Below are 27,076 nucleotides of genomic sequence, written 5' to 3'. Positions count from 1 at the left end.
TTTGCACCGTATTAATTACTGGATTACTTTCATCGTCACGCAAGCTGGCCTATAGTTTCCCCGGGCCATTTTTTCCTATGCTCTTAAAAGACCTCACTTTCCTTACCAAGGGGCTATGTCTCCTATTTTTTTAAGGACATGAAACATTCATTGTTTGAAACTGGAAATAATGAGTCAGACATTTTTCTGGGGTAGGAGACTGGAGGCGTTTTCAGGATCCTAGGCTTACAGAAGAAATACCTTAAAAGAAAAAACCCTCAAGTATGTCTTCAGCTTCCAGATATTTTGGAAAAGCTGTTTCTGCTTCAGCTGATAGGCTTGTACACTACCAGCATTCCTGAAACTTCCCTCCCTTATTTTACACATTTTCTGCTGAAATGTGTCAGGATTGTGCCTAGCTGGATAGCTGAGACAGCAGGCTGAGAAGGTGGGAGCAGTTTGTAATGCTGGCAGCAACACTAGATCTTCAGGCCCTTGTACTTGTGCAAGCCTCACAAAAGCCTTGTCCCTCTCTGACCAAGGACTGACAATGATCAGTGTCAAACACCACAAGCTTGAAGTGGTCTTCTCCCTCCTAGAGGGGTGATGGCACCTAGGAGAACTGCACTCAGAGAGACCTGTGAAATTAAGTTTCTTGCAGCTCTTGCCAATGTGTGTTCTGGTGTCTACTAGCCTTGCTGAGTGTATAGTGAGCACATTTTCCCAGTGGGGATATGAATTTGGGTTTATGAAGACTGTCTCTGACTATCAGGGATAAGTTGGGATTCGCCCTTTCCCAAACAATGACCTTATAGCAAGTGTTGCTAAAGACCTTATCGCAACCTGGCGATGTTGGAATGCAAGTAGGATGAATCAAGTTTAGAAGACCTTCTGGATCTCATGGACAACATGTAGCCTGAAACCCAAATCCGAATGAAATGTTCCCTCCACCTCAATCCCACACCCTACCCCACTCCAGCACCAATAGATGAAAGGTGATAATTCCCTTGTCAGCTTCTCAGCTTCAGCTCACTCTGTCCTAGCCTCTGCTGTGTTCCACTTCTAATTCAAAAGCCATGGTATTGCATGTGTTTGGATTAAAACTGGAAACCTACATGATGTAGAATTAAATCTTTATGCAGAAAATGGATTTACTTCAGTTCTTTATTTAGAAAGACTCAGTGTGACTATGCGTAGACAGTAGGAGAGAGTGGATTACAACAGGTGGGCAAACATTTTTGCTCTGACTGGGAAATTCTTTGCAGAGCCCACTACCAGCAAGCTAAAAAGGAACCAGCCCACATTCCTTGCCTGTCTAGACCCATCTCCCAGCAGAAAGCAGCCCTGAATTCTCCAACGGTTCTGTACCCACATCATTATCACACTGGAAACAGGTCCTTTGGATAAGCAGTCACAGTATTTAATGCACAGAGGAATATTGCATAGTTCTCCTTCTTGCTATTCAGAAAGGACGCAGGGTAAGAAAGCCTTTCAGTGAGTGGTTGCTCAGGAGCACAAGTACAGATTTTGTCCCAGCCAGAAAGATGATTTAGAGATGCAGTCTCTTTATGCTTTCTCTCCTCTCAGGGGAGAGAACCAGGAATTTCCCAACATGAGTTACAGCGTGCTTGTGCCAACCGTCCAGAGGTACCCATCTCTTTGCTGACCACAGAGGTGACCTCCGGCAAGCTAGCTCTAAATAGGTGCGGGGTGACCTGCCCAAAGCCAGGAGGGATGGTGTGACACAGCCCTAGGATCACCTTGCAAGAGGTGTGGGATATAGATGTAGGACTGCTGTACGATTCCTCACCTACCAACTGCTTTTCATTCAGAAAAGACAGACAGGTTTTAAGGGTCATTGAATGATCCCTTGCACAGAGAGAATTGACAACCACTTCCCAAATGCTGCAGAAATGGAAGGCTTTTGCTGAAAAAGTAGTTAAAAAAAAAAAAAAAAAAAAAAAGAATTCCTTCTGTGCCTGAGAGCTTTGCAGGCAGGGCTGCTTACAGTAACTCTGATAGATTTTTCATCTGGCCAGAAAGACTACCTAACCATGATCCAAAAAGTGCCAGGAGGAGCATTAAGAAAAGCACACATTTTGCAGTTGGATGTCCTCTTCCCAGACTCAACAATTAGGCATTCCATACAAAAATAACTTTGAGCTCAGCTTTAAAATATCTAGACTATCCCTCGTGGGAGATCAGTTTCCAGATAATACCCCAGGATTCACATAGATTCCCATGGGATTTTTTGCTATTTGTAGTGGCCTTTCAGCTACCGAGAACCAACCTAAGTCAAAACTGAATCTGTGTACTAAGTGCTCACACAGACACACCTCCTGCCTCATGGGCTCCTTTGATACTAAAGCGTCTACTTTGACTTCAAGGGGTAGGAAGTTTCCTGCCATTGGAAATGAATAGTAAAGCACCAATGAAGAAAGGAATCAGAGTTTCACTGGAATAAGTTCCTTTTCAGGAACCCATTTGCTGTTCCTTCACAGGCTGCAGGCCAGCTGGGAGCTATCTGACATACTCTCCAGGTTGTCCACCATAGTGATGATGGTTTCTACTTTTTCTTCGGGAAAAACGTGAGAGGCATTAGATCGAAACTTCTTCAGGAGTGACTCTCTGCTCAGAGGCTTCCTCCAGTGCCCATAGAAAGTGTCACATTTGCCTGTGAGGACATCCCCGCTGTGCAGGAGCAGTGCCACCTCTCCATACATCTTGTCAAAGTTGGCCACGTTATCTTCAGGGTGCTCCACCACCACTTTGTCCAGCAGCTCCCTCAGCTCCTGCCGGTGGATGCTGCTCTCCGTGAAGGAGCTGAGGCCCACTTCGCCATCCAGCAGGGCTGTGCAGGCATTGAACTGGAAGGAGTGCCTGGCCTGGTGCTCGGAGCTGGGGAAAGGCCGGTTGATGTACTTGGACACTGGGATCTTCAGCACAATGGTGCGGATCAAAGAGGGAGAGAAGGACCCTGCGTAGTTGATGAAGAGGTTCCGGACAGACAAGGCAGCATCCACCACCCAGTGCATCCCCAGGTGGGCCGGGAAGCGCTTGAAAGCAATATCCTGCTTCTCCAAGAGGAACTCGTGATGGTCACCCGGTGTGGACAGTGGCTTGGGATGGTAGACACTATAGAAAGCGCTGAACCCAGAGCACCCAGGGATGTCATCCAGAATGACAGGGTTCGCCTCCATCCCTCGGGCAGCCAGCAGTGCTGCTTCAAAGCCCAGGCGGGTGGCATTCCCGATGTGCAGCGGCTTGGCCTGGGTGGCGGCGTTGGCCATGGGCGCCCCTGCGAGCGAGGCGGCGATGCCCAAGGCATGGGCACACTGCGTCATGCTGAGGGAGAGCAGCTTTGCCGTGGCCGCCGCACTGCCCATGGTACCGACCACTGAAGGAGGGTGGAACCTGAGGGGGAAAGTGCAGGTATGAGCGTGAAACAGCCACGTCGGCCAGCAGGAATCCCTCATGGCTCTGTTGTGGATGGGATTCACCTGACTCAACATTTAGCCATTTAGCCAAACCAAACATCTGTTTGAAACTTCATTGGAGACCACGTAGTGAGGCCAGCATCTTTGGAAAACTCTTTTTAATTTTCTCTAAGAGTAGGTGGCATGGCTTGTGTCTGTACAGCTGAACTTTCACCCTGTCTTTCACCCTTCCGGACAAAGAAGGTGGCCTCATGTACCATGCCTTAGGGCAACAGATCCTGGTTGATGTATCTTGGACCACAATGGAGTCTCAGTCATGATGATGAGGGTTTGGCACCGTGGCCCTGAGCCTGCAGAGCTGTGCGAGCTACCAAGAGGGGATAAGTTGTACGCTTATGCTTGTTTTTCTAACTGAAATTGCTGTAGCATCCTCTAGCCCTGGTCACTCACACCAGCCTACTAGGGGAAAAAAAAAAAAAAAAAAAAAAAAAAGATAAAAAAAATAATAATAATAAAAAAGGAGATTTACCTTTTGGGAATGTTGTGAGCCTCAGTGGAGAAATGCATGAGCCTCCCTTGCACTTCCAGACCCACGTTAAATGCCAGGAGGAAATCCAGCCCATTGGGTTTGGTGCTTGGAGGTAGCATCTGGGAAGCAGCCAGGAGAGCCGGCAGGACAGCCCCAGATGGGTGAGTAGCAGGGTGCCAGGTGTCATCAAAGTCCATGGAGTGAGTCTGCCAGGGAAATGGAGATAAGGGTTTTCTGGTGTAGGGGGCTAGGAGCCAATGGGGTCCTTGCTACTAGTGCTGAGGTTACATCTGTAACAACATCCACCCAGTCATCCAGAGGTCTCCACGGTGCTTGGTTGGTCCCCTCTAAAAGCAGTGTGCAAGACTGCAGAGCAACCCAAGACTTCTTGGCCCCCATAGCCCCTCTCAGGCACCAGACTGTTTCCTGCAATACTTATTAGTGTTTTAAAGGCACCACAAAGCAGAGCTTCTCCTGGAAGAGCCTGCCTTACCGCAACACCGTTGGTGAACGCGGCCAGCGTCGGGGAGAGCTTCATGCCTGGCCTGCCATAGACGGAGCTCACGGCAACTGAAGAGTACAGCTCCTGCAAAAAGGGAGATTCAGGAGAGGACCCTGAGTGAAGGAGTGATTGTATGATGCCCCACTGCAAGGAAAAAGTCCTACATCATCCATGAAATAAAGCCTTGCTTGTGGTGATGGGGTCACCGTAGGGACCACAAACACCCAAGGGAATAGGGCTGTTCCTACCCGGCAGTACTGCAGAGCAATATCGAACACGGGCGTTGTGCTGCCCATGAGGCCGACCCCAATGCTGTCGAGGATCATCCTCTTGCTTCTGTAACGGACAGTCTTGGTCAAGTGCTCGGGCCGAACTGCGTGGATGAAGGAGGCAAAGCTGCTGGTCACGGTCTCCTCGGGAGCACTCCTGGCCACCACTGCAGAACCAAGAGAGAGGGGGAGTGGGTGAGAAGTGGGCTGACAGCTCACAGCCCTTCACCCTCTGTCCCCACTGGGTTTACTGAAGGGAGAAGACAACTGGAGACCACAGGAAGCATGTCCCTTGGGTCACAGAGCCTCATACAGCCCTAGGGAGCTGATGGGTTGTGATTCACAGACAGCGGAGAGGTGCTGCTGGGGAGGGGATTGGCATCTCCTCCCTCATCAGCAGCACAGGGAGCTCAAGTCAAGCAGATCAGTGTGACTTCTGTCCTTCTCCATGGGTTTCCAAAGGTCCAGGGTGCATCCTGGCTCCTACAGCCTTCATGTGCTGTAACGACTGCTCTGGGTCACTCCTCTAGTGGTTTCAAGGGGGTTCAAGAGAAGCAGGGCTCAGCTACATCCCCCCTCTTGGGTTTCAAAAAACCATTTTTTGTGGATGTCAACGCAAACTATGTCCCCATATCTGGAGAAGGAGCAGAGCAAGTACCCTGCCTCATTACCAGTGGAGCCCTGTTGGGAGTGTATCAACCAAAACCCAAACTAAGCTTAACCCCAATTACATTCTATAGCTTCCATTGCTTTTAGCAAGCAGCATTAGACCCAAAGCCTGGATTTATCTGTAAGTTATCTCTGAATTTATCCCTGTGAGGTGTCTGGGCTCAGGCAGTAAAGCTCTTAAGCCCTATGCACTCAGAAAGATGCTAGTGATTAAAAGCAAAAAGGCCTTTGTGTGTTCTTACACCATTCAGCTCAGCACATCAGAGGCTTCAGCCTGTGCTTCAGAAGGGGAATAGACCAGAAGATCACCTGAGCTTGGTGTCTGAAGGGAAGTTTTTTTCCTGTCTCTGAAAACACCTTTTTAGTAGACAAGAAGCAACACGTCACGCTTCCCAAGGAAAAATCAGTGTTTGTATTTATGTAAGGTAGAGCTGGGCAGATAACACAGACTATTGGCACTTTTGTATTTGGAAGTCATGATTTCCAAATCTTTGGAGGTGTTTAAATTCCATGGAAAATATCCAATTTGGGACAATTTATATTTCAGTGACAAATCGCTTTTGTTTTGATGAATTTATAATTCATAGAATTATAGTCATTAGGATCCACTATAGTTTATAATATCATTTTGAGAGCTCACATGAGATGAGAAAAACCAGAAAATTCAATATATCTAGTATTTGCATGATTTCCCATGTATGTGTATGTGTATGGTGGTGGGGTAGACATACACATGCATACAAACAAGAGACAGCACTAACGCCCAAACGAAAGCAATCACACAAAAAAGTAAAGATGAATGAAACAAGAAAATAAAAATGCTTTCTTCCAACATCTTAGAGGAAACCTCATCAAAATCAACAGGCACTTATGACACTATATTTTTTTAAACAGAAAATATCCCAATCAAACAAAATGACCGTTCCCTAATTTCACTAGGATGCATTCATTCGTAAATGTCATGCCCACTGACTCACAGTTTGCTTGAAAATCTGTTTGGACTCACCTAGAGCCTAGGAGTCTGAAATCCACTTGTAAACACAGCTGAGAATGTCATCATTGCTGTGACTCACAGAAATAAAATCCACCCCTCGCAGCGGCTCTGCGAAATGGATCGCTATAGGAATCTGTACCACTCAGCAGTTTGGAAACCCTTCTGCTGCCAAAATCGGTGCCCTCCCTGTGTACGTGGAGAGCATCTCCTGTAGACCGCAAATGGAAGCACCAACGCCCTCAAGTAGGGGGAATGTGAGGTCCAACTAGGTTGGAGAGGCTGTAGGAAAATCTGCCTGAATCACACTGCACCCATAAAATGTTCATTGCTTCCTTCCCATCATCAATTACTCTTTGTCACTTCAGTAATCAGCAATATTTTTTTAACCCTTCAATTAAAGAGGCTTGATGACAGCCGTGTTTTTATCCTGCTATGACAGCTGTGCTGCAGAATTTTATTAAAAAAACAAACAAACAAACAAAAAACAACAGTCTAATAAACCTGTTTAAGAGCAATTGGATTTGCATGGATTATTATTTCTGTTGTTCCAAGTGTTCATTAAAAACCACAAATTGCTCTTACTGCATTAAGAACACATTTAAAAAGGAGTTAATAGACACAATTTATAACAGACCAAGTGGGTGCACTGCACAGTTATGCTTGATTTGTCTGAAGTGGGAAGCTGAGGTTGTGCAGCTGTGAGACACAGAGAGTTATCAGTGAAACACTTCAAGCAATGTAAATAGCAAGATTAGATGTGAGAAAGTAAGGAGAGAAGAGTTAAGAATCTAAGCAATGAGAGCTACAATTCAAATATCTGCAATTTATGGTCAAAGTGTAAGAATTTGGAAAGTCTGGTTCTCAATCAGTTAAAGACGGTTTTAGCACAGGGCTAGTAAGCAACATTTTTACCACTTTTTCCACCCAGGGCAGTAATTATCGTAACAAGACCCCTAAGCACAACTTCCAAGAATTTGAGAAGTCTAGCTCAGTATGCTTAACCCAGCTACTTTAAAAAAAAAAAAAAAAGAAAAAGAAAAAAATAAGTAATGACACAATTATTTTGAGATGCTCTTGAAAAGAAAAACAAAAAAGGATAGGGAATGCTGTTCTGCAGAGATACAAACCGTGAGCAGCAGTTTTATGCACTTGCCGGGAGCTTGCCAAGATCTTCTGGGATTTCTAGAGCAAAGACAGAGAAAGACCATTTGTCACCTAAGCTGCTTGAACGTTTTCAGAGCTGTTTTACTGGTTGTGCCTCTAACATGGCATTGGAAGACACTCACAGATCAAACGAGCGGATAAAGCTGACTTTCAGAGCCTACATATTTAAAGGAGAAAAAAAAATAAAAATTTTCCAAAGCTCGGTCCAGCAGGGGTGCCAAGAACAGCCAGGGAAATAAAACAGTGCAGTGGAAGGGGCAGCACAGACTTCTCAGATCTACCATGAAATCTTCCTACAGCCGTGAGACAGACCAGCTCCAGGTGGACAGGAGGAGGAAGACCCACGCAGCACATCCCAACAACAACAACCCCCCCGCGGCATGGGGTGAAACACCCTTGGGATGCGTAAAAGGACCAGGCGTGGAAGAAAGGGGTTAGTAACTGTCATTAAAGTGTCTGCGAAAACCATCCGGTTTTGTTGATGTTGGGGCAGGTTCCCGTTTAATGTCACGACAGTTTTGACCGCTTAGAGGAACCACCCGGAAAGTGACACGACCTCCTTAAAGTGAGAAAGGAAAGATGAGAGATGGATAGGTTTTGTACACAAGATAGTATTTACCTGCAAAGTTAAGTAGACCATTCTGCTGGCTGCTCCCACTGCTTAATGCCCAGCTCTGCACTGCTCTATTCGAGGGATGGGAGAGGTGTCTGTCTGAAAGGTGCCTTGCTGTCAGGGTTTATATATGCTTCTGAAAGGCAATTTGCTTTTTGTTTTTTTTTTTGCAACTGAATTTCAAGTGTGATGACATCAGCCTCTGGGGACCGAGAGGGTGGGGGGAATAGATGAGGAGGGGTGGTTTTTCTGTGCTGAGCAGAAGGGAAACCCCTCTGGTTTCAGGAAATAAAAAAGGAAAAAAAAAAAAAAAAAAAGATTTAGGACAATAACTGACAAAGTTCAAGGAAACTCCTGTCTCCAAAATGCCACAGGTGCCAATGTGTGAAGCAACTGGCTGCAGGCTCCTCCTCCAGAGGAGGACTATAAAACTGGTACTTACCAGGAAATGAGAGGGACAAGAGCATCCTCCCATTGAGCTGAAGTGTCACCAAACCAGGTAATCCAAGCTACAAAGGGAGAAGCATGGCATTGGTGTTTCTCTTTGATGCTTTTTTTTTTTTTTTTTTTTTTTAATACATTCACTGTTTTAGCATTTGGCTGAATATTTTCATAATTCTCCTTCTTGTAAATAGCCAGCTCTGTGATGTTGCCTGCCATGTGCTGCTGGTTCACGGAGATGTTAGTGCAGACATGAAATCTGGGCTGGAGCTTCCAGGAGACGTCGGGACCTTCTGTCCCCAAATGGATCTTTGGACTCTGGGGAAATGCCATGGCTTCTTGCTTTGTCCAGTAGTGCATCTCTGGCATATTCTGTACAGAATATCAGCTTGCATTGAAAGCCAGCTTGAATTGTTTTACTAAATACTAGCCAGACCCATGGTCACTGTGAACGTAGCAATGCGTCCCAGGCAACTTTGTGCTATTTTCACCAGATGAGAGGCAGGGCTGTGATATTTATTCCAGCTGTGTAGTGGTGTTGTGCACTTTTAATCTTGCTGTGTGCTTGTCCAAAAGGCATTGCGTTCCATTCTTTTAACATGCTTATCTTGAGAGACACAGTGTTTTCTCAGAGCTATGTAAACACTGGTTATCACTAATAAGGTAGAGTGGAAAACCAATCGCTAAGAGCCACTGGGGAATAAGTGTCTGAAAATTTAATGTTGTGGTATTTTTATATATATATCCAATGGCATGCTAAGCCTTGCTCCAGCCTCCCCTGGGGATAATGTCCATGCAACAGTGTATTCCCATTAATATTAGCCAAGGTTAACAAGCACAGGCAGTGGATGTTGGTGCTATGTGGTTGCCCGCAGTGATGACTGCAAAGCCCAGCTATAGTGACAAGGTTGGGAAGGGGACTTGGAGGGGAATGGCTTTTTCTGGGGGCAGAAAAGGGGAATTACTGTGGGCAAGGCAGCATGCAGAGGACAAGGTGCTCAGAGGCTGCAGCCACGTGGGAAAGGCTCGGAGGCCATGCTGAGGGCAGAAGAGACAGGGCTGAGGGAGGACCTCGGCAGCCACTTCTGCAAACCCCAGGCTGGAGCACATCCGGGGAAAGTGGGAAAAGGAGAGGAGACGGAGGAGGGTGGGTGGCTGTGGCTTTGCCCTCGCTGCCCAAGGGATCACCTGGGGCTGCCCCATCCGTTCAGCAAAGCCAGCTCTCCAAATGGGCTGGCAGTGCCCCATCCATCCTCGCGGTTTCCTGGACAGTGGCTCCGCTGGCTGGTGCCCCATGTGTACAAAGAGCCCACACACGGTAGAAAGGGACTTCCCATTTTCTCCTTTGCCTCCACATCACCCTGCATTGCCCACGCCACCTCTACCACTTGAGCTACACTGCAGGAATCCTGGTGGAGGACAGCCAAGGAAAGGCTTGGTGGGTACTCCCTCCTAGCTGTGCTGCTCCAAGCAGGAAGCAGAGGTGTTTTGCTACCCGTTTGCTGTAGTGCATGTGGAGAAGCAGGTCCTTACAAAGTGCTGGGGGCAGCAGCTGCACAAAACAGTGATGGCACTGATGGGTGACTTCATCCTAGGGACGAGCAAGGCTTGGGCATACTTAGAACAGAAAACACCTCTGAATGTTTCCTCGTTTCTCCAGGTCTTGGTGCAACCTGTTCCTGGTGCTGTTACCACCGAGACTAATTATTCGGTGTGTTGCTATGTTGCTTGAAGCAGGGGAGGAGGTGATGGACTTTGCCTTGCAGCTGCTGAGCACATGTCTGTGTCCCCAGTGCGTGGGGTGGCTGTGTGCAGAACAGGTCTGCAGCTTTTGCCAGCCCAAAAACCTTTCCTCCCAAGGGAAGCTCCTTCATCGTCCTCCTTTTCCATGTCTTGATCTAAATCCTTTCTTCCCTTCCCTTTATACTTCTGTATCCTGTGTATGCTGGCATTTTTGGGTACTTCTCAGGTGTCCTATAAAGGAAGGTACTGCAAGCAGAGGGAAACAGCCCTATTGACTTTTCCTCTCCACCCTTTCCCAAACTAAGTTATCACAGGCTCTAAAACCTCTACTGTGGTTAATCCTGCAGTTACTGCAAACCAAGTGAGTGTCAGCAAGTAGAAAATCACTCCTGAGAGCTGAGCAGCCACCCAGCCAGCCCATCTTCCTCCAGAAAACCCATCTCATCCTACCCCAGAGACCAACTCAAAACAAGGGCTTGTAGCAGCATGCCTAGAAAGTCACCGTCTGAGCTACTTCAGAGCAAAACATCTGGAGGAACTTAATATTGTGGCCCTCCTCCAAGTACAACCATTTAATCCAAACTGTTTGCATCTGAATGTCATAAAAATCAGTGACAACAGCATAGACTGCACAGGTGTGCTGCTCAGCTGTTTCTAAGGGTGCATCATGTATGAGGGTCTCCTTCAGGTCAGTAATTCATACAGGAGTTTGCTGTTAAAGGAGAGTGTTCCTCCTGCAATGCTGTGGCTTGGTGCAGCCTTCTGAACTGAAAAATCCAGCCTTTAGCACAAGTAAATAATTGAATGAACTAGTTGTTCCCCAGATGTGTGACATATTACCTTTCCAAATTATTTCATGCGAGTTTAATTTGTTGAACCAGTTCAGAGCTGTTAGGAGTCAATGCAGACTGTTTATTCTTCATTGCTTCTTGTCAAAATTGCAACCTTTAAAATAAAAAAGAGAGAACCTTTTTTTTTTTTTTTTTTAACAGATCAGAAGAATTCAGAGGCCACTGACCTCTTTGCAAATCAGTATCTGCAAAATACTGTATATCTGCCCAGGAATACTGTGTGTTTAAGAGTAGACACTGGGATTTAGGTTCATTAATATTCACAAAGCTATTCCTCCTTTGGGTGGTGCAGAGTCTGCTTCTTCACTCCCCTTCACTTCCCATATCAACATTAGCTCTGCTTTCCTTTCTTTCCAAAAGGCTTTTTGGAATGTCTGAGCACAGAATACATCACCTTCTCCCTTTCCAGCTCTTTTAGGTCACTAAATGTTCTAAAAATACCAAAATAGCAGGAACATTGCTGTTTTATTTTCATTTTTGTTTCCTAACAAAAACCTCCAGAGAGCAAGCTCCAGCTCACGGTACCCAGGAGTGCAAAGGAATGGAAATGTGGGGGCTGCTTACAAATAGACGAGTTAATGGTAGAAATATGAAGGGTTTGAAAATAGACTATTTAGTCACTGGGGTTTCAAGAAAGGGATGGAGCTGGAAAATTCCATCTGGAAGGGAGACTGTGTATGTGTGTGCAGTGCCTGCCTGTTTGTCTGTAACAGTGGATAAGAAATGTCCTGGACTGGCTCAAAAATACCTTGTGGGTTTCATCTGAATGTTTGTTCATTTGTGTTAGGCTATTCATTCCTCTCCATCTCCAGCAGCCCAGAGAAGAGGAGGCAGGAACCATTACCACCACCTGCAGCGCTTTGGGGCACCTAAACATGTTTTTGCCAGAAATCTTTGTAGCCTAAATAGGTTGTGTGTGTTTTTTCTGGATAGGCCTCCGGAAAGTAGGCACCTAAAGTTCTGCTTTGAATGGAGCCTTTGTCCAGGGTGATGAGGAGGGAGGCTCGGTGGAAACACCTGAGCCTGTCACCAGCTTCTCCCTCTTGGAGCAGGGGCACGGCTCTGGACGCTGGCTGAGCGCCCGAGCCGGAGGAACGCTGGTCTAGACGCAGACACGCGCGGAGAGACGGTGAGGTTGTGGGGGTGACCGCTGACACCCTTGTTTTGTCTGGAAGGGCCATGGTGAGCACGGCGGGTTTCGCAGCTGTCTTCTACAGTGAGCCGGCCGTGCTGGGCCTCCTGGCGAACGTCGTCAGCGCCTTCCTCCTCTGCCTGCAGAACTTCGCCACGGCGCACACGGGCATCGGGCCGCAGGGAGCGCAGGATGTCCTTGCAGGTGGGTGACAACGCTCGGGGGGACACCTGGGCCCCTGGTCTTGGTGAACTTCCCCCAGGAGCACCAGCAGGATGGATTTTTTAGGAGTCATCCCCCTGGGCCAGTAGAGAGCCGTGGAGGACAGGTGGAGAAATGTGGGGTTTCTCCAGTGCTGCCTGGGAGAGCTGCTCCTCCTTCCCCAGAAACCCTGGCAGGAATTTGCTCCCAACCCTTCACGTGCCATTGCCTACAGCAGAACAAGGGTCTCAGAGCCCCTGCCACCACCAGCAGCAGGTTGGAGGACAAGAAACGGACTTAGGGAGCTGAGACCCTCTCCCAGGGGCACGATAGAAGACTGGTGGTGCTCCTGGACCTGCTTATCCTGCTGAGCATACCAAGGGCCTCACGGGCCACACACTGAGGCTCAGCACAGGAGTTTGTCATTAAGGTGGGAGCAGAGGGGAAGGCAGAGTCCGTAGGGTGATAAGAAGGCTGTGGGGCCTGTGGTGGGATGCCCCCCAGAGCCTGGAGATGCATCCTTCCTTCCTGACGTCTTGCTGTGTCTCCCAGGTGTCCACCTCATCCTGATCGGAGGCTTTGTCCAGCTCCTGGCAGGATTTCTTGCCTTCAGGAAGTACGACCACCTCGGAGGCGCAGCCTTTCTCACCTTCTCGGCTCTGTGGAGCAGCTATGGGGCCACGCGCATCATCTCAGCTGCTTATCCCCCCTTGCAGAACACAACGCTGCCCTTGGGGAACGCCAGCCACCTCCTGCCTGCCGGCACGGCCCTCACCTCCGCCAGCCAAAGTGCTGTTGCAGGGCTGGTGGCCTACATTTCCATTTCCTTTATCCTCTCCTTCTGCTCAGCCACAGTGAACTACATCATGCCCTTCATATTCGGGGCCATCGCACTTGCCCTGGTGTTTGAAGCCGTTGCACTGTTTGGCCAGTGGGCCCTGGTAGTGTCAGGGGTTATTGAGCTTGTCATTGTCCTCTGTGGGCTGTATGGTGCAGTGGCCCTCCTGCTGAAGGGCATCACACAACGGTACGTCCTTCCAGGCTTTGGGCATCCTCTCTTCAATGTCTTGCTACTGGGGTCAGCACAGAAGAGCTCTTCCAAGGCCATTGGGGAAGAGAAGAAAAAGAACACAAAGTATGCCGAGCCAATGGCCCTAGGCAACATCTGTGATACTGTCTCTCCTTTTATATTTGCTTTTTACTCCTTCGGGTACATGAAGACCTTCTGTGTTGGAGCAGCATGGATTTCCATCATCTCCAGCTGCCAACTGCTGTCCAGTTTCTACAGCTACCTGAGAGGTGATGTCTACTACACCACCAAGTTTGGTGTCCACAGCCTCTACTGGCTGGTGATGTCTTGGGAAGAGTTCGTACTCACCGTCCTCCTTGGGCCAGGCACGGCTCAGGAGAGCAGGCTGGGAATGTTTGGAGGGTGGTTCTTCTTGGCTGTTGCCTGCATGCTGTTTCTGATGTCAACCCACAAAGATACCCTGGAGATGTTGCAAAATGCCTCTTTCATCATCCTCATGTGCGCCTCCATCCACCAGATCCCAGTGCCAGGTGCTTACCTGTTCCTCGGGGCTGCCTGCAGCCTCTGCACTGCTCTCTCATTGTATGCCACTTTTGCCAGCCTTATCAACTCCATCGGGGAGAAGGCTCTGATTCCAATTGGCTCCCCAGCTATGTCCAGCTCAGCTCTTCAAACCACACTGATGGCTGCCAAAAGCTGCTTCACAAGGTCCAAGAACTTGCCAAGCAGCACCAGAGCTGAGGTGCCAGATGCCTTGTTCTACATCTGCAATGGCCTGGCAGCAATCTCTGCCATCCAGGCTACTTTCAGTGACCCCAGCAGACAGCAACTCTCCATACCTTCCGTGCTCATCCCAGGAGCCATAATACAACTGTATATCTGCAGGATCCAGGTGCAAGGAGGCAGAAGGTTTGGTTGCATTCTCCCATTCTGCTATGCTGCCTTTTGGGGAGCATGGACCTGGCTTCGGTTTGCAGGTAACTCAAGGTCAGGCTTTTACTTTTTCCAAAACGAAGGGGTGTTATAGGAAATTGCTGATTGCTTTCTTCAATGTAGTTCCTTCTCCCAGAAGATTCACTGATAATAAGATTTACAATATTCCTCCTCATAAAAAAATATTAAAAAAAAAAAAAAAGAAGAATGGTCAAACGTCCTGGCTTGTACTCATGTAATTGACTGCCATTGACAGCTACAGGAGTTTAAGTTATGTCTTTGACTTCAAAGGAGGTAAAGTTTTCCTTACTCAACAGTTTTGAGGCAGCACTCAGACTGTCCCAGGATAGTTATTTCAGAATAACAGTTCAGTAGACGCTTCTGAGGTAGCAGAAGAGACCAGGTTCTGGATTTACATTTCAGAAGCCAGTGGTAATTTATCTTAATTGTTTGTAGCCCTGGAAGGAGATCTCAGAATGACAAGTTTGTCTTTAAGAAGCCCTATTCAGCTCCACATGAGCAGTATGTTCACATGAAATCCAAGCCAAGTCCTATTAAAATGAGCACCAGGGGGGAAAGTTAAAGCTGTTGCCTAAGAAGTATGTCAGGAAACTATTAATCTTTTCAGCCAGACTTTGATGTCGTTTACAATTTGGAAGTAAAAACATCAGTTTTTAAGATAGCCATCACCAGCTCCTCAGTTAATACCTCAAGTAGTTTGTACTGCTGATGTGATGGGTTTCAATGTTTCAGTGCAGTAGGTTGTTTTTATAGCAGTCACCATCAATTAATGCAAACTGTAGTCATTCAAACTGCACCTATGTCGTTCTTCTGTTACACTGCGCTTATGGTTTGCTCACATCCAAATCTGCTGGTTTTGTTTCAGGCCACTTGATGAACATTGGTGTGGGGAACAGTGAAGGATTCACTGCTGGTGCCATTGCCTTTTTGGTGCTCAATGCTTTTTTAATGATTTTAGGTAAGTCTCAGTACCGTGGATGACTGGTTATTGAGGGGTATTTGGGGCCAGGTCATTAATCTCACCTGTGGCTGCTCTGTGGTGGAGATGCACAAGTGAGGGAGCCTCAGCTCTCTCTGTTGCTCCAATTAGGCAAGAACTGAAATGTTTTGCCCACAATAAGTAACAGAAGCTGAGCTGGGCTTAGAAGAAGCAGTCATAAGGGAAAGGAAGAACATTTCAAAGAAAATAAATGGTTCAAATAAGGTGAAAGAGTTAGACGGACTGGGCCACTGGCATACATCCACAGTCACCCTCCAGCCCAGCTGCTGTAAATCACAATCTTCTTGGCCGCCCGAAAAGTGTTTTCCATGTGAGCACAGCGTACTGGCAGATGAAGGGCTTGGCAGCTTGTCTCCTGAAAGCCAAGGACTAACTAAACCACAGTCGTATCTCTGTGAACATGGAAGTCAGACCATGTAAAATTAAGCTGATTTATGAGCTCTTCTGTGGTTTCACATACATTTTTACAGGTCTTTCTCTGATGTGGGTTCCTCTTGTTTATATTTCTTTCCACAGCTTCCTCTTTCAACGTGGTGCTTCTCTGCATGACTGCTGCAATGGAGCTCTTGACCATCTGTTTTCTGCTCTTTACGTTGGAGAACCTCCCTCTGCCATTTGAAAGTGAGTTGTAGCTGACCTTGGTCCTCAAACCTTCACCCAGAGGGTGGAAAGAGTGGGTCTGTGGTTGGCTGGGGAGCAATATTCTGCACAAGCTCTGTATGGTAAAAAGCAAGCAAAAAATTGTGTCATCTTTCCCTAGAAGACTGGTGTGTATGCAAGCTACAGATGCTGAGCCTTTTGGCTCTCTGGCTGCAGGAGGAAACATTTCTTCATACTATCCCCAGGTCCTTGAGCTTCCTAATAAACATTTAGCTATGGCTGATACTGCTGGATCAAGACAACCTCCTGAGGTTCTGTACAGCCCTACTTTCTAGTAGTTGTTCAGTGAGCCAAGACTTGGAGTGCACTAAATATGCCACCGGTGTGAATTTCTGTTCAAATTCTGGCTTTGTAGCAAGTGAGAGTTTGATTTGTAATTATACACAGTGCTTGAGTAAAATGCTTTTTAAAGGCTTTTCCACCAGGGAAAAAAAAAAAAAAAAGCAAGCCAGGTAGGCCAGTGTGGAAATGCCTTGAATTTTTAGACCCACAAATGTGCTGGACTGTAAATGTTATATGACAGGAAAGGCTGAGGTAAGTTTGCAATTCTGGGAAGATGTGAGACACAAAAGAAAATAAAACTTTGCCAGCACCCTTCCTTCCTTTGACCCTCTGGTTTTATTTTCAGTTGTGATGTTAAGCATCTTCAGCATCATCTGTTTCTATGGAGCAACAGCATCGCTGGCAAACAGCATGTTTGGGAAGGATCTCATGATGATGGGGCCCCCTCTGTTCACAGTAAGAGATGTTTTGTGCAATGGTGTCACTTCAGAGGGATATCCCAGGGTCTTCAATCTCACCTAAGGGAGTTCAAATTTCCATCTCTCTTCCTTTGTGCCATTTGAAATCTTTGTCACAACATTGCTGTAGGGAGCTATGAGCTGAAAACAAGCCACCTTCTGTGAATAATGTGCTGAAAACTTGGGGAAAAGGCAGGGACATTTACAAAACTCGCACCTCATTCCAAAATGCCCTTCCATCTATTTGGTCAGGTGGAATTAGCCATCTCCAATCCAAGAACTGCTGACAGGCTGAAGTTTTAATGGTCATAATCTTGGGGACAGGAGAGCAAAGAGTTGGAAGTTGCCCAGACTGGACAGCAAGAGCTCCCCTCTCCACCTGATAACCTTAAACTTTTCCTGCTGCCTTCTACCTCTGACCAAGGGAGCTCCATCTAACTCAGTTGATTGATCTGACAGCCCCAATTCCTCCTGCAGTGGAATATTTTCATTAAATTACTGCTCCTAACTACAGAGATTCATGAAAAAGCACTTTGCAACCTGATCTCACTCAAGTTCCTCTGGATTTAGGGTTTCCTTAGGTCACTGTGGAGGGCCTCTCCAGAAAGTAGTCACCATGCTGGGTGGAATTCATCTCCTGTAACTGTAGGCATCATGGTTCAAATGTCTGCACCTGAACTAGGTGCTTTTTTGACTCTTTTATCCCTGGAACAGAAGCAATTGCTTCTGAAAAGTAATTAATATAATCTCCTTTAGGTGGAGCTTGCCTGGAAGTGTCACCGCTGCACTTTGACTATCAAGGGAATAGAGCACTGGGAAATAACTGTGTTCAGGCAGACCAGATCTTACCCTGAGATTTTTATGTTTGCTTATTCCCACTCTAATGGATTTATTGCCTCCTGATTACCACCAGGCTGAAAGCTCTAAGAAGGACACTGAAGGTCCTCCACCCTGTATCTGCCCCAGGTCCCACTGTACGAGTGGCCTGAGGGCCATTGCTGACTTGCTGAACACCGGGGCGGTGTGTGGGGTCCCGACAGACACCGTGTATGCTTTGGCAGCCTCCTGCAGACACCCTCAAGCCATCGAGAAGGTCTACAGAATCAAGGTGTGAATACAAGACTGACATCTTGTTATTTGGATCCTGCTAGCATCCCATAGATGAGTTATGTACTCAGGTAGAAATGGAAGCCGCCTTGTTTCAGGTTGTCCTGGCTCAGAGCTGAGCAGAAAGAGTCTAGGAGGAGCCTCAAGAAAAGGTCAGGGACCAGTTTCTGAGCTGAGAAACCCGGGGAAAAGCACTGGCTGCTCTGGGCGTGTAGCACTGGGCATTAGCTACTTGTGCTTCACTGAGGGGGTAAAGCAAAAACCCAAACTGGAACAGCCTTGATACGTGTCAGAAGTAGGTCCAAGCTGATATTTGTCCTCTCTGTCTTAGGAAGTGCTGAATCAGAATCCCAGCTCTAAACCTGCCCAGACTTTTGGAGACATTCAGTGCTGGAATCAGACCCAAAGTTTGCACCTTAAATACATCTTTTGCAGCCTGGCCCTGTCTGTTCTCCATGAGGCAATTTCCTGGCTAGCCTGGAGAAATAAGCATAACAGACTATCTCAGCTGGCACTTAGTGTGAACATCAGTAACAAAGGCAGTCTTTTCTGTCCTGCTTTGGTGCCAATGCTAACCTTCCCTGTCAGTGAGAGAATATAAACAGAATGTAAATACATGCCCCGTTCCTTAGTCATTTGGCCCTGCTGTAAATGATGTCAGTTGAGGACTGAAATGACACTGTTTTATGAGCTCTTTTCCTCCATATCACTTCTTGCTTTATAACAAGCTTATGTCAAAGCACCAAAGAGCTGAAGAAGCGGTCACATAGATGCTGGTTTCAGGGGGTTAGACTCCCCTTCCATTATCCTCTTGTGAATCGGTGGGTTTTCTCTTGATTTGTACCTGTATAAGTTAGAAGAAAATCAAGCCCCCGGTGTATAAGACATTAAAGACACTGATAATGAGCAGAGAAGCAGGGGATTTGGATGCATCCTCCAAAGCTCTTGCTTGCTTGGAGCTCATGGTCCCTGGGAAGTACACAGACTAGGACTCCAGTGGGTTTAGATATTCTCAATGCAGACTTGCTCTCTTCGTCTCGTTTTATCCTTCCTTTCATCCCGTTTTTATTTATTTATTTATTTATTTTTGTAGGACAGGCCTCAAGAGAAGCCCATCTGCATTTTTATTTCAAACCTGGACCAGTTGCGAGCAGCTGCTCCCCCCATCAGCCCGCTGCTTTGGGAATTCATGGAAAATGTTTACCCTGGTGGCATTGGCTGCATTATCAAGAAAGGAGAGTGGCTGAAGAAGTTAGGTGAGGAGAACATGACATCCCTTTTCTCCTTCTTTCATGTTTTCAGCACAGCAAGCATGCAATCCTTTGGGATGACAAGGGGGAGAGCTTCTGTTCATTTTATTCTGAGAAAGCATCTTTGGAGCTCTTACATGTCTTAGCAAAATGTTTAGAAGAGGGTGTAAAAGAGCTGGAATGAGTCATAAACAGTGTGAGACAGCATGATGATCTCTTTAACCCACTCAGCCTCAAAGCAAGGGAGGCTCATCAGCCTGGGAGGGTCACATCGTGCAAGCCCGTAGCTGTTAGCTAGGAATGAGCAAGCCCTGGGTGGAGGATCAAAAAGAGATGAGCGGTTCAGGAAGGGGAGAGGTTCCTAGGGTATCTTGTTACCTCTCCCTTCCTACCATATGGACCAAGACAAAATGCTGTAAACAGCAGCAAGGTTAACACACAGACCTGGTTTCTGGGAATCACTGGAAATATGAAAGACTGAAGAAACAGTAGGAGTTACACACGCTTAACTGGCAGAATGTATGGCAGAGAATGGGGAGGCTGGGCACTGATCACAAAGAGTTTCACTCTGTGATCCAGGTAGATCCTTTATCTGTGAAAACAGCTATGCTGATCTCCAGTCAGAAGGTTGTGAGATTTTTCCTGTTTGCCTCTGACTACTCAGACCCTAAATCTTACAGCTGCTGTCATGGATTTCTAATCAAGCATGCTGCTTTTCTGAAACTGTGCAAAGAGACTTGCCATTTTATTTGGGGTATGGAGCAGGGACATTTGCAAGGAAAGCAGGAGGTCTTTCTCTGATGCTGTGTCAAGCAAACCTCTTCCAATATCCCCTGTCTGTCTTTCAAGGGGTTGGAGAAGGCTACAGCAGGGTGGGAACTCAAGACAGTATAATGATCAGAGTGCCTGACCTGACTGTCCTGGTGCACCTCATTGACATGACGGGACCCTTGGCAATCACATCTGCTAATCCTAGTGGAGAGGTTGACAGCACCCATCACGACATGGTCATCTCGTAAGTACCCTGTTCACTGCATTTCTATAGCCCTGAAAACTACCCATCAGGTGGGCAGCCATCATGATTTGATGCCTGGTGTAGAGGGGAACTTCAGCCCCAGGTAACATGAAGTACTGTGCAGCTTTGTTTCTTCTTCTCCCTACAGGCGTCTTGGCCATAAGCTGGAGGGTGTTCTCTGTGACGGAGATTCTGATGAGGTGGTGGCATCAACTGTGGTCAACTGCACAAAGATTGATGAAAGTGAGTGTTAGAACCACCCTCCTGGTTGCATTTTCCTGGGTTGTTTCCATTCATTTCAATAGCATCAATCTGGCAGCACAGTGTGCTCAAAGACTAACAGTTCTTGAATGTCTGGGCATTTACAAACATGTTGCTGGAGAGGAACAAACAAAAGGTGTCCTTGGAGGACCTCTGTTGACAGAGAATGAAGCAGTGAAGAGAAACAAGGTTGTGCAAGCAAAAATTGCCTTATAAGAACAAAATGTTTCAAGTGAGAGGGTGGATGCTTCTGAAAGGAAGGGTGTATGTTCCTTGTAGACCACCAGAATGAAGGTAGAGTTAAAGGAGTTCATCTACAGTGATGGAATAGCACAAATTGTTAGCTGTCTCTGGGTTGTCATCTGAGTGGGATTCTCTAGTGGAATACTAAACTCTTGAGCACAGTGTGCTGCCAGTGTAGGTAGGTGTTGCTTTCTGCCAAATTCCCAGTGGTCTTGTTACACAGCTTTATTATCTGGGGGCACTGAGCATCTGGATGTTTTTACTGGTTCAACATGTCCCTTTATGTTGGAACATAATCCCCATCCCTTTCTTTCCCCCTTTGGGGATTATCCTAACTTTCTCATTCTTAATCCGGGAAGGTGGCATCACCATCATAAGAGAAGGCTGCATCCCAGCAGGCAAGGTGATGCAGATATTTGAAAGAGTGAAGAACAGAGTGGTCTGAAACTGAAGAAAACCTTTCCGTGTGAAAGAACGGCATCTGCTCTCACAGAAAGACATGAGGCAACCTATGCCCTGCTGGAGCACTTGGCCTCGTGAAAGCCATACCTTCTCTAATCAAGCACTTACCTCTTTGGGAAACAGCAGCACTTTCTCACCCAGTGTCTCTCCTGGGAGCCTTTTGCGGCTATTTATTGTTTATCTCCAGTAAGTGGCTGAAACCGCCGGGAAAGCTGCCCACAGAGTGCCAGCAGGACCAGGAGCTGATGCTTTATTGCAGGAATTCCCTCAGTGCCCGTGTTTCTTAAGTGCCTCGAACTGTGGACTCCATGCCTGCTTTTATACAACCTTCCGCACACAACACTCAGATCTGTGTATTTTAAAGAGCTACATTTCACTAAATAAATCCTCTTTTTGGAACGTAAGAAACAAGCTTTGAGTTTCATTTGATTTCCACCAAGCTATTCATCCTCCAAAAATCACAAGGCTCCATGGCTAAGCCCTAGGGGAAGGAATAAATATTGGACGGCGCAACCCTGACAGAGGGCTTGCAGCAAGTAGTTGACACCCTGTCCTTCTCCAGCATCCTCACAGCCACTCCCTGCTTGGACCAGGGGAGTTCCCAGCTGGTCTCAGGGTGCCCAGCAGCTGCCTTGCAGAAAGCAGAGGCTGATGTGGGCCCGTGGTGAATGAAGACCAGGAGAGAGTCAGGGACGAGGGGAATTCTCTCTTAATAAAGACAAACCTCCACTAAGGAAACAATGAGCTAGGGCTCAAAGGCAAGAGGTTGGCTTCAAAACACTCAGATGTGCAATGCAGATTTGGAGTTTTTTTGTAATGTTTTCCCCTGCACCAGAGGTGGTGTCCAAGTGGCAGATCCCTGCCAGTTCCCTGCAGTTGTTCCTTCTCCTCCCTCTTGCTCTGGGCAGGGAGATTGCTCCCTTGGCACTGACACACCACCGCCTCTTACCACCCGCGGGACAAGTCCCTTTCCAGCTCTTCTTCACCACAGCTTTGCAGCATCTTTCTCTCCTGCTCGTGGCCTTCCCCCTCGAGCCACATCCCTCTGCGTGCCCGAGCTCCCTCCCAGCTCACCCGATGCCGCTCCACGACCTGAGCAGCCAAACCCAGTGGAGCTTTCGGGGCTGGATTCCTCCCACACTTCACTGCAAACATGTAAACACTGACTCCAGTCTTGACTGTGCTCAGCTTGCTTTGGCAAAGGGGTTGTTGTCCATCTGACCCTCCTCAAGATGCAGCCTGCGCTGTTTAAGTCACCATAAATAGCAGCTTTGGCTCTGGCTCCAGGTGTCAGAGGTTGTTTCACTCGAGCAGCTCCCCTGACTCCTGATTAAAAGTCCTTGGCACCCTTTCCTTGGACCTGAACACAGCCTCCCCTTCACACTGCAGCCTTCTGACCCTGCCAGCCCACCAGCACCCTGCGCGAGGGCACTCGTTGTTGGGGCATTCCCAGCCTCCTGTGGCTTGCCAGCCCGTGCCAGCTTCTGCAAGCAGAATGAAGTCATGCCCTCCTCCCTGCACATACCCCGAGACGGCTAAACAAGCCTCGCACACCCTGTACCCTTCCCTCACACACCAGCACGTATCCTGCCCCCATGGCAGCCGTGTGAGCAGTCCGTGCGTCACCCCCTCTCCCCGGGACAGGGGTCTCCTGGGGCAGGACCCTCCCTTCTGCCCTGTGCTCCTCTCCGGCACCCCGTGCACCTCCTGGCATGGGTCAGCTGGAGCTGCACCCACGCTGGAAAACCAGCGGCACCAGGGCGAGGAAGCGTGGACCAGCTGGGAGGGGAGCAGGAAACAGGAGGCTGGGAGAGCCGAGCCGAAACCCTGAGGATTTCTGGGGAAGTTGTAAAAAACCATCATCCTCCCTGGCCCCATCCCAAAAAGGCACACAGCAAAGCTGCTGCTAAGTCCGTGCAATAAATTCCTGCTGCTTCACGGGGACAGTCGCCCCCGGTTCCTGTGCTCGCAGTATATCTGCATCCCAGCTGCGGGTGCTGTCACAGAATATTTAGCTTAAATGTATAGGTAAAGGAAGGAGGTAACTATGTTAGACAAACGGGGAGAGGAGGCTGCTGCTAATGACTGGCTGTGAGTGTGGTGCAAAGAGCTGTTAACCTTCTGCAAGCTCCAGCACTTCAAATCACTGAATAAATGAAGTTAAGTGCCAGCTGAGGTCCACCACCATCCAGCAGAGGCTTAACTTCAAGCATGCAGTGAAGTCCCACAACACGGGGTTTCTCTCATGTCTTAATGCTTGAAAAAACTACTTGACCTTTCCAAGCAAAGGAAGTTTTCAACATGGGCTATAAATCTCTGGAACAACAACAACAACAACAAACGGGTCCCTTCTTGGCTTGTCACCTCTGTCATGTCCACATTAGACTCTCACAATACCGGTGGCACAGGACTGAGAGTGCCCGCAGCATTTCAGCTCATGGGAAGGATGTGTGGTTCCTCAGCCGCTGTCATCAGTGCAACAGACAGCCCAGGATTTGGTAAATCGAGGCAACGTTTTGCCAGTGGTTTTCTGGGACGTTATATGTGAACATTTTTTCGGTAGCAGTAGCAGCTCTTGCCTTGCACTGCTGCTATCTGGCAGGTAAATCAAGACTGGAATGTCTCAGCCCTTGAGAAAAGCACCTGACAGCATTGTAGTGGTGGGAAAATTCCTTAAAATAGGAACTGTTTTGCAACTTCAGGGTGATGGGCAAATCGACGGTTTAGGTTATAAATGGGGTAAGGTAAGAAAACCGCAGGGGCATGCTTTCTACTGATGGCAGACAAAGATGGCAAGAGTGTTGCAAAGATCCATGATGAAAGGCTCTTAAAAAATTCCTTATTTGTTTGGGTTGCTTTCCCCTCAAAAAAACACTTAACCTTTTGAAATCCACCAGAGAGGTTCAGATCTCTGGGACAAGCTCATTGTGGGACTTAAGGCAGGACTAGACTTTAGGTTGTGTTTAGGTCCATACAGAAATGGTCTAGCCTGAAACCCACATGCCTAATGGTGGCTTGAGTTTGGAATATGAACTGAGTTTACCTCATACCAACTAGACACCTCTTTCCATCTCATGGGGCATAAACCTACTGAAGACTTCAGTATTTCCTCTCCCAGTCACACTTTGGAGATGCCCAAAGTGCCTGCACCAGCTATAGAGGAATCAAAAAGTATCTATTTTCTCAAATACTACTTCATTTCTGTGTCTATGCTGGGGAAACTTGCCCTCTTGTCTTTAGATGATGGCTTTGTTTCAGGGAGAAATTCAGTGGTATTTCATCGGAAACAATACTTCAGTGGAATTTCACTCGAAACATGCAAAACCAAATGATTGCTTCTCATCAGACAAGAATGTAATCAATAAATGGCACTGTACTGTGAAAGTCATAAATGTAAAGACAAGGAAATTTCTATGTCTTGGTTTTTATTGTTTACAAAATAAGGAAGCAAACAAATGAAGTTACAGAAAAAAAAAATACTTCACCAGAATCGGGGTTTACCTTGAGTCACGTTCTCAGAAGTAGTCTGTTGACTCAGGAGAACTTAGGGTAAAGAGGTGTTTGCACCGTACCTGTTTTCCAGTATCACTTAAGGCACAACAGAAAGCAATGTTTTCAGCACAATAACCTGCACAATCTCTTCCGTCTTTGATGAGTTTGTGCTGGGAATAAGCGTGGTTATCTCTGCAGCAAACAAGGAAATACTTTGATTTCTCGGTGTTGTCCTGCTGCTGCTAAATATAGGAGCAGTGTTTCTTTATCAAAACAGATGGGGGAAAATCTCTGTTATATTATCATCATGATTAAGCCTTTCATGACTTGGGTTAACGCATCTGGTTGCCTACTCTGCCACTTTACCCAAACATAAAACTGAATTTCTCACTGTGCTCTGAGCAGCTACCATGACAAATGAGCCTGGAAAATGGCTTTTAGTAAGCAACCCAGGTGACTGAGCCGCACCACGTCCCAACTCCATGCATGTACCCAGTCTTTGTTTCCCATAAATTTGGCACAAAGACATGGCGAGTGGCAGCAACTGTTGTGTGGTTGTGTGCCCACAATTCTTCTCAGGGACTCAAAGCAAACTCCCCAAGCCTGGAGCACTCCTGCCAGCATTTCTACACGCTTAGAGGGAAACAAATACACCGCCCTTAGATCAACAACGGGAGCTGTCAATTCCTTTATTCAGGCTCTCTAAACACAGGGTCCTTTCATTAAGGCTATTGCTAATGTTTAATGCCTCTTGCTGTGTTTTCCATTATGAGATGCTCTATATTGCTGAAGGCTCATTTCCACTTGGGAGCTGGCAATGAGCAACAAGGCCTTTGGTTTCCAGCTGAGCCAGGGGTACTGGATGTAAATCGTGTCATGTTTTCCCCAATGGAGAGATGGGTCTCTTCATTCTGCCCCACTTCTCACCCTAGTGTTTGCTCAGCAGTTAGCTGAGCCTTAGCAAAATGGTTTTCAAGGCCAGGACACCAGTTCTGGCAGAGAAGAGCAGCCCACGTGTATGTGTGTTGAGGCAAGAGGGGGAAAGAGATGTAGAGACAGGCACAGGAGTGGAAGTTTTAGGCAAGGAGCAGAAAGTCCGCCCATGTTTTATTAAAAGAAACATGGTGAAAAATATTCTTGCCAAACTGAAAGTCGGCTCACATCATCAAGGAAGCAAACTGCACTAAATGTCACTGGTGGTGAAGGGCATCACGTCAGCCCAGGTGCTGAAGCCTGGTGAAGCCACCGTCCTCTGAGGGAGGTGGGGAGGACGCTGTGACCCATGAGTTGGTTCCTTCATTCCCGGAGCTGACCTGTGTACTAAGTTGTCCTGTCTGGTTTCAGTTCTGCTCAGTCCCCACTCTTTTCCTTCCTTCTTCATCTTGTGGTTTTTCCCTTTTTGTTCTTTTCACCATTTGATCATCTCATGTTATCTCTCAAACATTTTTATGAACCAGGAAGAAGCATTTTAGTGGGGTGATAGGCCTGTGACTATGCATTTTATCAGGGAACTTATTGAATATAGTTTCACGTGGAGTAGCAGGAAAAAAATAGCTCTCTTGGCTTTTGTTGTGCCCATGCACGCACCACTGTCTGTTACCTTTCCCCTAGAGAAGCGGCAGGGCTCATTTCCTCCATACAAAGGATGAGTTGTACTGGTTCGGACAAAGCACCTCCAAAAAGCTCAGAAAGTCACCAAACCTGTGGCATCACAGACAAGGCAAGCTCAAAGGATCCAAAAGGTTCAATGGATCCAGCAGCTGCTGTCTAAGGCCACTCTTCAGTTACAGAGCCCCTCAAAGCTGCCTTGCTTCATGTCAGAAGAGGGATGGACGCGGGGGCTTCAGCTTCCTTTTGGCCCACTCTTTGTCGTGTCTTCTCGGGACTTAGAAGTGAGATGGAGCAGGTAACATGAGTAGTGGTTCTGGATGTCTGCAGAAACCCCACCTCAGCTCCTGTGGCCAAGGAGAGTCGAGCCCACATCTTGTCTCTCCACGTCCACTGGGACATTGCTGCCTGTGGGACTTGGTCTTTGGGCATTTGGCTGCTGTGTCCACTTGATCCTTACACCTCCACTTCTTCCTCCTCCACCTTTTCTGCTCCACAAAAGGCTCTTCCCTTAGCGATTTGGACTTGGTTTAATCTGCGGGTGAACACAGCTGCTGGCAGCTGCAGGCAAGGAGGGCCTGGAGCAATTGCAGGTGGTGATAGGAAGGGGGACGGGGGCCGTGGCAGGCTCTGGGTCGTGCAAGATCTGATAACCCGGTGTGGGAAGACACAGTCCTTCGCAAGGCTGCATGCGGAAGGATGCCAAAGGCAGTTATCAGGTTCAGGGGAA

At 47.4% G+C, this 27,076-nt stretch overlaps 2 protein-coding genes across 2 annotated transcripts; one reads left to right on the top strand and one right to left on the bottom strand.

The window, feature by feature from the left end:
* Positions 1-2,474: 2,474 nt before the first annotated feature.
* Positions 2,475-8,221, bottom strand: LOC311443877 (cis-aconitate decarboxylase-like; the record flags this gene model as incomplete). The annotated part of the gene is made up of 6 exons (XM_084534451.1): positions 8,163-8,221; positions 7,507-7,561; positions 4,696-4,883; positions 4,439-4,531; positions 3,946-4,151; positions 2,475-3,393 (listed from the first exon to the last, which is right to left on the bottom strand). The coding sequence occupies exons 1-6, from the start codon at positions 8,181-8,183 to the stop codon at positions 2,475-2,477; spliced, it is 1,482 nt and encodes a 493-aa protein (XP_084390577.1). The 5' UTR covers positions 8,184-8,221.
* Positions 7,808-21,654, top strand: LOC311444233 (uncharacterized protein). Its single transcript, XM_084535218.1, has 12 exons — positions 7,808-7,976; positions 8,531-8,655; positions 12,367-12,527; positions 13,077-14,531; positions 15,374-15,466; positions 16,025-16,129; positions 16,797-16,906; positions 17,822-18,016; positions 19,109-19,271; positions 20,115-20,280; positions 20,429-20,523; positions 21,144-21,654. The coding sequence occupies exons 3-12, from the start codon at positions 12,371-12,373 to the stop codon at positions 21,227-21,229; spliced, it is 2,625 nt and encodes an 874-aa protein (XP_084391344.1). The 5' UTR covers positions 7,808-7,976; positions 8,531-8,655; positions 12,367-12,370; the 3' UTR covers positions 21,230-21,654.
* Positions 21,655-27,076: the final 5,422 nt, after the last annotated feature.

The sequence above is a fragment of the Aythya ferina genome, assembly GCF_964211825.1.
Source record: "Aythya ferina genome assembly, chromosome: 13".
Lineage (NCBI taxonomy): Eukaryota > Metazoa > Chordata > Aves > Anseriformes > Anatidae > Aythya > Aythya ferina.
Note: the sequence above shows the minus strand (reverse complement) of the source record. Positions and strands in the feature narration are given on the sequence as shown.